At 45.8% G+C, this 12,422-nt stretch overlaps 1 protein-coding gene across 4 annotated transcripts; it reads right to left on the reverse strand.

Moving 5' to 3' along the window:
• On the reverse strand, positions 1-10,292 carry CHMP7 (charged multivesicular body protein 7). Of its 4 annotated transcripts, none has more exons than XM_067543697.1 (10): positions 9,889-10,292; positions 8,291-8,465; positions 5,824-6,009; positions 4,793-4,926; positions 4,301-4,349; positions 3,854-3,973; positions 3,385-3,483; positions 2,977-3,037; positions 1,895-2,050; positions 1-771 (listed from the first exon to the last, which is right to left on the reverse strand). In XM_067543697.1, exons 1-10 carry the CDS (start codon positions 10,176-10,178, stop codon positions 707-709), a joined length of 1,335 nt encoding a protein of 444 aa, XP_067399798.1. In that variant the 5' UTR covers positions 10,179-10,292; the 3' UTR covers positions 1-706. The 4 variants fall into 4 exon arrangements, with proteins under 4 accessions (XP_067399798.1, XP_067399796.1, XP_067399799.1 ...); XM_067543695.1 differs by having other exon boundaries at positions 3,746-3,973; XM_067543698.1 differs by having other exon boundaries at positions 1,895-2,047; positions 9,889-10,291.
• Positions 10,293-12,422: the final 2,130 nt, after the last annotated feature.

Raw genomic sequence — 12,422 nt, forward strand, 5'->3', positions numbered from 1 at the left:
TTAACAAACATTGCTGGCCTTTATCATCACACAGCATAAAAAGCAACACCTTCATTTTAAAAATCCTTTGCAGATCCCCTGGCAAGGCCTAAGTGTATTACAGAGAGTAAATTTCATCTTGTGCTGGCAATTGCTGCCCCCTCGTGGCAACAGGTCTCATACAATAAAACAGTTACTGGTCTCATTGACCACAATCGTGCAAATACAAACAGGGAAGGATAGATAGTACTATCAACATGTGTGTAAACTTGCTGCAGAAGATGACTGTCAAGAACAGTATCTATGTTACGTGCCAAATGTTTTACACAACCACACCAACAGCCAGAGGTCAAGCAACTGTGATCCTACTGCGTTTCAGGTTCTCCTCAACACTGGCCACAGCAAAACTGAGCACAGTTATGAAGTAGGAGAGGTCAAGAGTAGTAATCCTGCAGGGAAAACAGAGCTCGTTGGGAAGAGAGAAGCGACCTGGGATAACAAGTCAAACTGAGACCAGTGTAGATATTGACACTAAAGAGACAACAGCAACACCAGCTAGGATCAGTTCCAGAGAGGATGGATTGTCATGGCAGTAGATCCTGTCATTTAGCAAAGTGAGATCCAGTAAAGAAGTCACTCCAAAAGTTACTCTTTAAAGTTATGGTCACTAGTTAAGCAAGCTTAAGACAACTTCTCAAATTACAGCAGCAGGATGCTGTTAGCGTTGTTAGAGACCCAGTCCCAGAGCTGTTTTGGGTTCTGCATATGTAGAAGCAGTCTTTCGTGCCAAACCTACAAATGAAGAAGCAACAGAGAAGAAAAGTGAGACCCTAGCAGCAGGATGAGTTAAAAAAAGACCAACCATGTCCTGAAGACAGACACAGGCAAACAGAGTTACAAAGCCCCCGCATATTGTGTAGGTCCACAGTGGTTTCTTGATACTTAAAAAGCAATACCACCTAGGGTTTGCCTAAGATGAAAAGGACACTAACGTTTCAGGACATAAAAAAGTTACTAACTGCTCAAAGATATGAAGAACATTCTATGGGCAAGTCATTCTATAATCATGAGATTTCATGCCTTCCTGTAAAGTTTCTGATATTTACCGCTTTTCAAGACTGGAAGGACTACTGATTTGATCCAGTATGGTACATTTTTTTTTTTTTTAATTAAAACTTAAAGTCACTCATCATTACTAGGAAAGTTTAGATTGGTGAAAGAATACATGAAAGAATGGGGGGTGGAATGAAGCACCTAGAAGAAAACCAACAGGGACTGCAGCCTATTCAGGGACTTGGCAAATAAATTGTTTTAGCTACTGTGCTATTCCGGGCCTATCAACGTTTATAAAAATGGACCAAAACACACTTTTACAATGACACATACAGATGCCTTCATCCAATTCCTCAGAATGCTTTGCTTTTAGAAAGGAGTTAAATACAACAGAGTTAACTAGTTGGAAAACAGTTTCCACTAGCTAGCAAAGGAGGAGAACTGTCTATTTCACTACATAATGGGACTAGGTCTGCTCAGAGAAGGGTCTCCTCTCTCTGTGATAATAGAATGTTGGATTCACAGCCAAGGAGACTATACTCATTTAGGCACAGAACAGGTATGACATACGCAATGGCAGAGCATGCTTATCGCTCTGCCCAGAAGCACCTTTCCAATAGGACAACCCCTGAAGCCCCACCGACAGACATTTAGAGGTAGCTAGGCTTCCCTGGCCCATGCCATGCTTGGCCTCTATGCCAAGACTGCCAGAAGGGGCCAATTTCTTGTATGGTGGTGAATTTGTAGAGCAGGACACTTGACTGCTAGCAAGTGGACAGAGCCACTACCTCTCGATATGCGGTTGTCCTTCATCCCAGAAGCAGCCCAGCAGCTAAGACTGTTTGCTGATGTTGATACATACCTCCAGCCTCCTTCTCCAACTCTGCTTCAAGCTCACTGTCAGAGATGCTGGGAAGCAGAGGCTTCCGGGGAACAGGAGGCAGGTCCACAGGCTCTTTAGCGGAGTCCAGGAGGAGACTATCTAGTTCCTTCTCAAGTTCCTCAGTGTCAACCTCTGCTAGGTTAGAGAAGAAACAAATCAATCCCTGGAGGAATTAAGCAAACATCCTCATAGCACAGGAGATGGACTGGAAGACCATATAAACAAAGCAGCCCAGCGTCTAAGGAAGGCATTGCAGCTGGAGAGTGAGGCCTGCAACAGCGCCTTCCAGCTGCAAGGACAACCCTCCATCAGTGGAAGAACTGCTCACTCATGGCTGGACACTAAGCCAAGAGTCATATCTCTTTCAAAGGGAACGTTACACTTGAGAACCTGAGCCTGGAAAGCTCCTGCCAACTAGTCCTTTACCTGGTGGTTTGCATAGATTCCTGCTCAGGTTAAAAAAAAAACAAACAACAAAAAACTTAACACTGACTTTACAAGTCAAGTTCAGAACAAGCACTGATGTCCTGGTTTCAGCTTCCACCAAAGCTACTTGAAGCCAGAAAGCGAACCATTGCAACTCTCTTATTAATGATCCAAAACCAGCAGCAGTGCTACGTGTTTCCTCCTCAGACAGCGACCTCCTGCCTCAGAGCAGAAGGGGCTGAAAGTTCAACACCTAGGATGGGGTGGGAGGGCTCTGCCTGCTAAAGGCAGTAGGGGCTGATACAGCTTAACTTCAGGCACAGGGTATCATTGCTGAAGCCTGTGTGTGTTGGAAGAGACAAGCAGACCAATACAGTGAGGAAGAAAGGCAGAGATTACTAAAGCTAATAATGTCCATCCAAAAAATAGACTACACAACTCAGTAGTTCACAGGCCCAACATTGAGGCCCACCAGCAGTTACATGAGCATCTTTGTCTGGAGAAGTCTAATTGTGAGCTGGCTCCCATTCCCAGTTCTCCACCTGCCTGCTGAGTCACTTGCAATCAGTCGTTAGAAACCAGGAGCCTCCCTTTAAACCCTTGCTCCCTTTACAGCATGAAATGGATGAACTCACCCAGGCCATTGATCGACATTCCTGCCAGAGTCTGAGCTATATCATCCTGGGTGTCACAAAGCTGAAAGAGAAGTAACAGAACACAGCTCTGAAACCAAGGCCTTCACAAGTTGTTTTCACTGCAATTAGATACTACAGAGATGAGTGCTAGAAAAGAACTTTAGAGAGCATCTACCAGTACCTAAAGTGCTAACGTCGCAGGTATTTTAAGGATGAAGGAGTAACATGGAAGTTGATTTAAATAAAGTTTCAGGATCCTACAGCCCAAGAGACACGTAGAAGAGAAGGGCAAAATAGTGTCAGAAGCCTCAAGTTTAATACCTGGGAAATACACCTAGTACACTCAACCACTGTTTTCCTATCTGTTCTTATATGCTGCCATCGAGTAATGTCCTCCTCTCACAATACCTCCTGAATCTGATCCACCAGGTTCTCTGCCTTCTCCACAGTGACATCCTTCATGGACAGTTTCAGAGCTCCTACTCCAGCCTGGTAGGCATTAAACACCTTCATAAGCAGAAAAGAAAGGAATGTTACTTCTATTAGGAACGTGTGCCTTAGACTGCGGAAACACTATGAGCTGTTGCTTCTTCAGCGGAGCCCTGGGCCTAGTGTTTGCCGTCTGCTATCCTAGCAATGTTTTCAGTAGGGCAGCAGCATGAAGGGGCAAAGAGAGGATTCAGCCAGAGGCCAATTTCCTCACGACAATCACAGTAAGACTCCTATGCCATCCTCAGTATCTTCTGGAGCGGGGAGGATGAAATCTTACCCGTATGCAAGAGCTCTTCAAACACAGAGCTTGAAGAGGTAGGTAAAGCAAAGCAAACTTGAGCAGCAAAGTGAACGTGTGAAGCGAGAGGTGGAAGAAGCACACTACCATCTGATCTGTCTGAGAGGCATATATACGATCCAAGATGCCCTGTACTGCATCCAGCTTGGAAAGGAGTTCTTCAATCCGTCGCTCTGTCCTTCGCTTGGACTTCAAACATCTCAGTGCCTGGGAATACAAACTTGGATCAGAAACCAGGCAACACTCAAAAGAAGTCCCTTCTTAAAACAACTATTCCAGTGCAACAAAGCACATGCCATGGGCTGCCTTTAGGACGGATACGCCCTCAAACACTCTTCACCATCCTCCTCCAGATCACAACGTTGGCATGAGGTGGCACTGTGTGAATCAAGCCCCTCTGCCATAACAGTAGCTTTTGCAGGCCTCAGAATGGTCTTGGCATGCAACGCTGAAACTCAGGAGTTGCCCATCTCGCGTCACAGTTCCAAGACCACAGCTTCCCAAGCAGAGCAGGCAGGGTCAGGGTACACTTACCAACTGCTTTTTCCCAGCTCTGCAGGCACTCCGGGCATCATCTTTACACCTGCATGGACAGAAGGCAAGGAGGAGTTCAAGCCCACAAGCAGGAAGGGGTCATGAACCAGCTATGATATTTTCCACCCCTTCCTCCCATGTGCCACTATTCAGCCACATGCAACCGACTCTCTCAGATCCAATACACCCCATAAGCCACTCCACCATTTTCCAGGATGCCCAGTAGAAAATGATACAAAGAATTCTGGGGTGCATCCAAGGACAACACTTGGCAAGGGGCATGGACACAGGGAAGCAGACAAAGGGTAAAATGGGAGGAGAACCCTAGATTACCATGCTTTGCTCCCCACACACACGACTGGCAAATAAGAGGCATTTCTTCCTTTTTCACAGTCACAAGAGAAGTCCCTCAGCAATACATTATACAAGCATGAAATGCGAGAACATGAGCAAAGATCTTCCAAGAACTGAAGGACACACACACTTTATTACCTCTCTGCTTCCTGGGAAAGGGACTCCACCTTCTGTGACAGCAGCTGCTCACTCTGCATTAGCTGATAGACTCCGATGTCCACATCATTCATTGGGCTTACTTTGGCATGAAGGCCTCGGGCAAACTTCACTATCTAAAGGAAGAGAACATTCCTGAGGTGCCTGTTCTTTGTTCAGCTTTGTGCCCATAATACTAAAAGTGACATGAGCAAAGCAGAGTCTGAAGAAAGTGCAGTGCCAGTTTGTACTGTATCATCCAGCCAAATATCACATTTGAGCCATGTCAGCCATGATGCCTCAAAGGAATGCCAGAAAGTGCAGTTATGTTGGACAATTCCACAGGGGCATTCTTCTTTTGGACTCAGCACCAGTTACTTAGTATTTGCACAGCACACTGAAGATGTGAAGTGGTCAAGTAGTACTGCTATCCAAACAGTGCCCCTGCATGATATTAATGGGCACTGCACAGCTGGAGGTGTCATCATTCAGATTAGAGGTGAAACCGACTTCATAACCCACTTATGGTCTTCAGAGAGTTCTATGGTACATCCCTTCCTCCACCCCCAGAGCTGCAGTATTAACCCCAGTATTGTGGCCAAATTCCAGCTGGGAAGATTACATTCAACTGCTCCGAAATCCCTATGCATCTCCAACTGGATAAAGTGTCCTCCTTTTCTTCCTGTCCTAGAAACCATTGGGCAATGTTGCTGGAAGCAGTCCAAGTAACCCATGTCCATAGCTTGCCTATCAGCTTGGGAAAAGTAGAATTCTTTGAGTGAACAGTGCTATATATTTACAAGATTGTTTGGGGAGGGGAATTCAGACCCCTCATTTAGTGAATACTCTAGACCCTCCATCCCCACACCACCAGATTATGATAAAGGGGAAAAGCCATTTCCTCCTGTACACATACAGGGTGAATGGCTAATGGAAGACACTGGCATTTAACCACAAATATGAGTGCCGTCAGCCAAACAGGATGCAAGACAGGAATGGGACCACACTCAGAAGCCGTCACCTTTACTCTGTACCTTCTCTCTATTCTGTTCCATGATGGTGACCCTCTTTTCCTTCTGCAGCTGGAGCAGCAGTAGACAAAATGTCCTCTCATCTGGACATATGCTGGCACAGAGTGAGCGCAATTCTGAGAGGGCAACAACAGGGTGAGACGAGAGTGCAGAGTTCTGATAGAGGCGATAAACTTCTTCTGCCTTTTCCTGAAGGAAAGGAACAAAACTATTAGCTTGCATTGGGATTCCTTTATTGTCCCTGCAATGTGTGCCAAACCCCACATCTCTGAGCCAATATAGATTTCAGACACAGGGGAAGGATCGCAACAGCATTGCATCATGGCCCACCCAGATCAGTTCAGGAATATTTTAACAGCAAATCTACACATGATGTATAGCTTGTACGCCATAACTTATAACACAGCGTAAATAGTATGGTGTAGAGCAGGAGTGGCATGCGGCTCTTTGCTGATACAACTGAAGCTTGCAGCAGACTGAGAAGTAACAAGCTGCCACTGAAATTGACGAATCAGCCCTAATTTTTCTGGGGAGGGTAAGAGACTGAAAAGTGAAATTGACAAGCTGGCTCTTTGCGGCTCTTCCTGTCTGACTGGTTGGCCACCCCTGGTGTAGAGAAATGAGCACAGGAGTGGGAGCCAGAAGTTGTGGAGTAATAATCCCAAGTGAGACGAGTCACTTTGCCTCTCACCTTCATCTGTAAAATAGGGCTAAAACACACCTAACCTCACAGGGATACCAAAGGGTTTTTATTTCATTTTTAAAAAGCACCACGTCCTTATCAGCTTTCATATCCATTCAAAATGAATGTGTTTGCATGCCTATACTCCCCCTCTGCCAATCAAATTCTCTCTGTATTCTCTTCCCAGAGGCTTATAAATTACCTGGTATCATAGCTTTGGTCTAGAGCTTTGGAAAAGAGGTGACTTTTGTAATTTAGAAAGGAGGTCTGGGGGTAATTTTTATTTATTGCACATGTTACACAGTAATGTGTCTGAAAACTTCAGGGCTAAACAGGTGAACTACGGAGGTTCATTTAAAAGAGTTGTTTGCAATATTAAAAAAGGGAAAGTTTATAATTCTTTAAAAATAGCATTGCTGTTAATGGAGTACAGGAGAATCAATTGTTCCCTCAGTTCCTGAGGAACTGTAGCTGCAAGTTTCTTCTGCCAAAGTATACAACAAAATAAGCAACAGACACTGCATAGGGAGCGAGCCATTCCACAGCCCTTTCTATGCTTCTCAAAGGTTTCCCTTTTCAGCTTTGTCCCAATACAAATTTTTTTTTTTTAAATTTCAACTAAATCAGTTGTCATTTTTTTCACATGTAACACAAAATACATGTTCCTTTTCAAAATGAAAGATATACAAACGTGAAATCTAGTCAACTAAAAAAAAAGTTGAATGCAGTGTCATGAACTTCATCTGACCCTGAATCCTACAACGAACATCTGTGGTTTTACAATCCCTTTTTAAAAATTTCCTGATGCTGCGTAAAAGGTCCATACTAATATGGGACACTGACTACCCAGGAAACAACAGCAAAACTGTACACAGAGTGCTGTCAAGTGCACAATGCAAACAAGTTGAACAAAGTTCTCTATAATCCCAGAGAGTTATAATCATTTCAGATGCGGCTTGTAATGACAACAGGTAATACAAATTCAGACATGCGTGTCATTTTTTTTTTAGTTGATTTACCACTTCAAACTCTTATTTTGAGCTCAGCTAACTCAAGGACATATGGCCAACTAAAGGATTCAGATGCAGTGCCACTTAAGCCAAATGGGACAACACTCATTTATACCAGTTGAGAATTCGGTTCTGTTTTTAAACTTCAAAAGTTGCCATAACAAAGGCCTTTCATGAGTTTGGAGAAGCACATATCATGATTGAAAAGTACACACATGTATAAACACTGCTTTAATTTAATTTATTTTAAAGTGGCATGTGAATTCAATGAAGACAGGAGATACTTGATGGACAGTCACTGACACTTATCTATTGATCTATAGAACAGAAGCTTCCACATATTCCATACGGAAAAAATATATACCTCAAACTTGACCTGGAGGAGGCCCCTTTAAAAGTAAGAGAACAGTGGTCTCACAGCAGAGACTGCTAACTCTGCTGGTGTGTTATGAAGCAGTGTCTAGTCCACTAGAAAATGAACTGAAAACCCATCCACGCACTTTAAAGAAGTCATAGAACAGCCATTACATTAGTTTCTGAACATTTATTTAGAGGCTCTATATCCCATCTATGAGCCATTCAACCCCCCACTCTTTTATTGGGTTTCTGAATGTACATAAAGTAGAGATGAAGGCATCTTATTCAACTCTGACCCTTTCCTGCTAATGGGGTGAAAATCTTTATTATGTGATTCAAGGAAAACCATCTCAACACACACACACCCCCCATCCTCATATCATGGGTAATCAGGGAAAGGTCCAAACAGTGCAATGCCCACCTGAAGTAGCTCCACAAAAATCAGCACTTCCTCTTCCTCAGGCACTTTACTGTCACCCAGCACACTTGACAGGGTCCACTTCAGGGGCTTCAGAATGAAGACACCCACGCCCCATGAGATCCAGCTGCTGTCTACACTGGCCATGAAGTCTGACTCTCTCTGCAGTTTGCCACGTCTGAAGAGAGTAAGACGTACAAGCATTACAGAAATGGCTATGGCAATCCAGTCCCCATTGGGTACATGTAATCATCAGTGCATGTAGGAATCTCTGTGGAGAATCATCTTTAGCTGAAACATTTCCCCAGCACAGAACATATAGTTGGTCCACAATTCCAGTAGATTTCACAAGATTTTCTAACTTAGTAATTATCTGAATATCAATTTGAAATCTCAATTTAAAATAAAATAGTATGTATAATATAAAAATGCTCAAAAATGATTACTGTGTTTCCAGGTTATTTACTTTCTGCTTTTGACAGAATTTATACACAATTGTTTACTATAAATTCTTCACTATAGTCAAGTTTCTTTTGTTATCTGTGTAGGGTTTTTCCACACAGCAAATTTATATAAAGTAGTTCAAGAGACTTTATCTGCCTACACATCCTCTTGTAATTTTACTGATTTTTCATATATTTTCCTATGTTATTCTCTCGTTTTACGGTGTGAAAACCCCCCCCACAAACAAACAAACAAAAAATGGCTGTAGTGAAGCTTTTACAGTGATTGTGCATTTGACAGAACTTTATGCACAAAATACCTAAACTGGAAACAGAAATAGTTTCCTCTCTGATTTCTTCCAGATATGATCATTGCGTGTGTTACTAACAACACTAGCAGGTAAAAGATTTTCAGACTGGCATAAAATTTGTTAGTTGTTCCTTAAGTGTTTTCAACAAGGAACAATCTCAGTGCTGTTGCTATGCAAGGGAGCATACTACATTGGATACAGCCTATGAAAAGGCAAAAGGTCACCGCCAGTGCACAAACAAATCCCAAAGCACCATACCTAATCCTCCCCTCCAGGGTCCTGTGGCACCTACTACAATGCACCTCCTACAATACAGCCCCATGCACTTTTACACAATGCAACCTTCCCAATGCCCCATAGCATATCGCTCCCTATACCCACTAACTCCTTGTGACTCATGCACCCTTTATACACCTGCCCTGCTACCCACTTGCACCCAGCACTAACCTTCTCAGCCAACACCCATCACCCTTTCTGCCCAGTGCCCCTCGGGTCCATGCCCAGCAGTCCCCCTTGTCCACCACTCCGACCACACACCTCCCTCCTTTGTGTCTCATGCTCCCCAGCACACCCTAGTGATCACTGGCATATTGCCCCCTCGGTGCCCCACATCCCCCCCAGCCTTTCCTCGCATCCAAAGACCCCCGGCCTATCATGCATGTCCCTTGCCTCCTTGAACCCTAGCCCGCCGGCGGTACCCCCAGCATATTGCCCTCCCGTGACCCCCGGCATCCTGCGCCTAGCACCGGCTGTGCCCTGCACCCAGCGCCCCCTCGTACCTCGCCGGCCCGTGGGCCAGCCCCACCGCCCGCCACCTGTGCCCAGCCCGGTGCCCGCCGGCCGGTACCTGAGCAGCTCGCGGAGCACGGTGGCCAGCCCGAGCGGGACGCTGCCGCGGCGCTCGAAGGCCTGCTGCAGCTCCCGCAGGCAGGTCCGCACCGCCCCCCGCCGGCGGCCCCGGCCCAGCACCAGCCCGGCCCAGAAGCCCATCTTGCTGTCCCACTCGGTGCTGTTCACGTCCCGGCTCTGCTTGAAGGCCGAGAACAGGAAAGCCATGCGCTCCTCGTCCGACTCCCACTCCGGGGGCAGGTCCCCCTCCGGGGCCGGCCCGGGAAGCGCCTCCCCCGGCGAGGACATCTACGCGAGCTCCCGGCTCCGAACGCGGCCTACCCGCCTACCCCCGAGGCGAGCCGCAGCCTCTCACTACCGGGCTGGGCGCTCGGGCAGCCGCAAGGCGCATGCGCCGCCTCCCCCGTCCCCCGTTTGTGAGGCCTTCGTTCCCGAGCATGCGTAGTGGGGCCGGCTGGCGGGCGAACCCAACGCCCGTTTAGCCAACATTCTTTTCCCGGAATGCATTGCGGAAGCCAGGGGTGGCAGGAGAGGTGGAGTCCTTACCCTGCCCTGGGAGGGGAGGAGAAGGGGAGTGCTGGTGTCACCCCTAACGTGGGCGCCATATCCAAGCCAGCATCAGGCTGCAAGGAGAACTCCGCATGTGGCATCGGCATGACGTCACAGCGCTTCCCGATGGCATCACACTTGCATGTCATGACATCACACCCCCATGTCACCGCCGCGCCTCAAGCGTAGCCTCCACGCACGTCACAGGGCAGGGCCTCGGAACGCCGGGCTGCGTCAAGTCAGGAGGACATCGCAGCGCTCCCCGACGACGCCCTGTCACCTCGGAACCCGGGGTGGGGACGCCACACATTGCTCCAAAGCGCGGCGTGGCCAAACAACGCGTCACATCGGGCTGAGACGTGTTGAAAGGTCACTGCATAAGGATGTCATCTTAAAATGTCAGCACACTCCATCAAACCCGCGCCACGCCATGGCATAATAGGATCACGCACCTCAATATCACCACTTTGGATCAAAAATGCCTTCATAGCATGAAACAGCATGTCACAATGTCATGTAGCTAGGTCCAAACTGGCACCAGTCACGCAGTATCAGAATGTGAGGTATCCAAACATCATCACATCGTATCATCAGCTTTGACTGAAGTGTCACATTACCTCAAATCATGACCTAACATCCTATTGTGACACACTGTCACCACATCATATCACAACATTACCTCTGGGGGTCAAGTGTCATCCAACTGCAAAGCATCATCCTCACAACATAACATCACCACATGGGGTAAAATTCCTCATTATTATTATTGAGGTTCATTTATCCGACAATAGCATCCAAATGCAGCAATCAGACTGGGGACCCTGTTGTGCTGAATGTGGGAATAAAAAGGAGGGACTGTTCCTGCCACATCATCAATTGACCACACAATGTAATAATACTTAGCTCTTTTCATCAGTAAACCTCAAAGCACTTCAGTCTTTACAATATTTCTTCTCACAACACTCCTGTAAGGTAGGGAAGTGCTATTATCCCCATTTACAGGTGGGGAACTGAGACTGGTAACTTTCTCAAGGCTACATCGGACGTCTGTGGCAGAGCAGGGAATTGAACCCCAATTGTCCAGATCCTAGGCTAGTGCCCCAACCATGGGATCATCCTTCCTCAACAGAGTGTACCAAACAACACTAACTATGTAGGATCAAAATGTCATCTTGTCATATTGAAATGTCATCACAAAAGGGCAAAGCCCCTTCACATTGTACAAAAAAAGTATCACTTTACACCAAACTCTCATCCCATTGTGCAATGCAAGATCACCCCACTGAGTGGCAATGTCATCACATCAGGTCATTGCGTGGTCACACTTCAATGTCCACTCACTAAGTCCTATCGAATTGTTCGAAGGCTACAATGCAGCAGCATTATGTCCAGTCACAAAGTCATGACATCACAAAACAACATTGTCATGGTGAAAATTTAAGTAAAGACTTCAGTCATTGGTGCTCGTATAACAAAACAATGTTATACCACTAAGCTATTGACCTATGATCTAGCTGTGTCTCATGACAAAAAAACGTAGATCAATAAATATACAATCTAAGCCCAATCAGAATCTATGGCAGATGCTGAAGGTGTCTTCATTTTAAAAGAATTTATCCAGTCTAAGGAAAAGCCTGCCAGCTTGCTAAGTATCTAGCTGTATGGAACAGCAATTTCCAAGACACTCTACCTATGCATGTGCATTTACAGCACTGTAAAAAGTCAGCTCTTCGAAAGCTCTGCTCAACTTTAATTGGAGAAGTTGCTACAGCTCCTCCATTATGTATCTAATCTATTGTATTTCCAACGCACCTATTAAAGTGATATCTAACAGCCAGCACTGAAGTAGTTGAATGTTTACTGTGCACAAAGGGCTCCTTGACTCAACGCTGTTATTTCCTTTCAGAAGTAGACGTTCTCTACAACCATTTGTTTCTTCTCACTGCTTAGTGGGAACTCAGTGCCACTATAAGCATAGGGTGC

Source organism: Emydura macquarii, unplaced genomic scaffold (assembly GCF_026122565.2).
Source record: "Emydura macquarii macquarii isolate MOO-44397 ecotype Brisbane River unplaced genomic scaffold, CSIRO-AGI_Emac_v2 contig_967, whole genome shotgun sequence".
Classification (NCBI taxonomy): Eukaryota; Metazoa; Chordata; order Testudines; family Chelidae; genus Emydura; species Emydura macquarii.

What these genes read in the sequence shown, in the direction of transcription:
- CHMP7 (XM_067543695.1), bottom strand. Translation starts at nt 10,178, where the DNA reads ATGTCCTCGCCGGGGGAGGCGCTTCCCGGGCCGGCCCCGGAGGGGGAC. An exon ending in GTGCTCCGCGAGCTGCTCAG is followed by an intron (nt 8,466 to 9,888) that starts GTACCGGCCGGC and finishes TACTCTCTTCAG; the next exon opens with ACGTGGCAAACTGCAGAGAG. An exon ending in GAGCTGGGAAAAAGCAGTTG is followed by an intron (nt 3,974 to 4,300) that starts GTAAGTGTACCC and finishes TTGTATTCCCAG; the next exon opens with GCACTGAGATGTTTGAAGTC.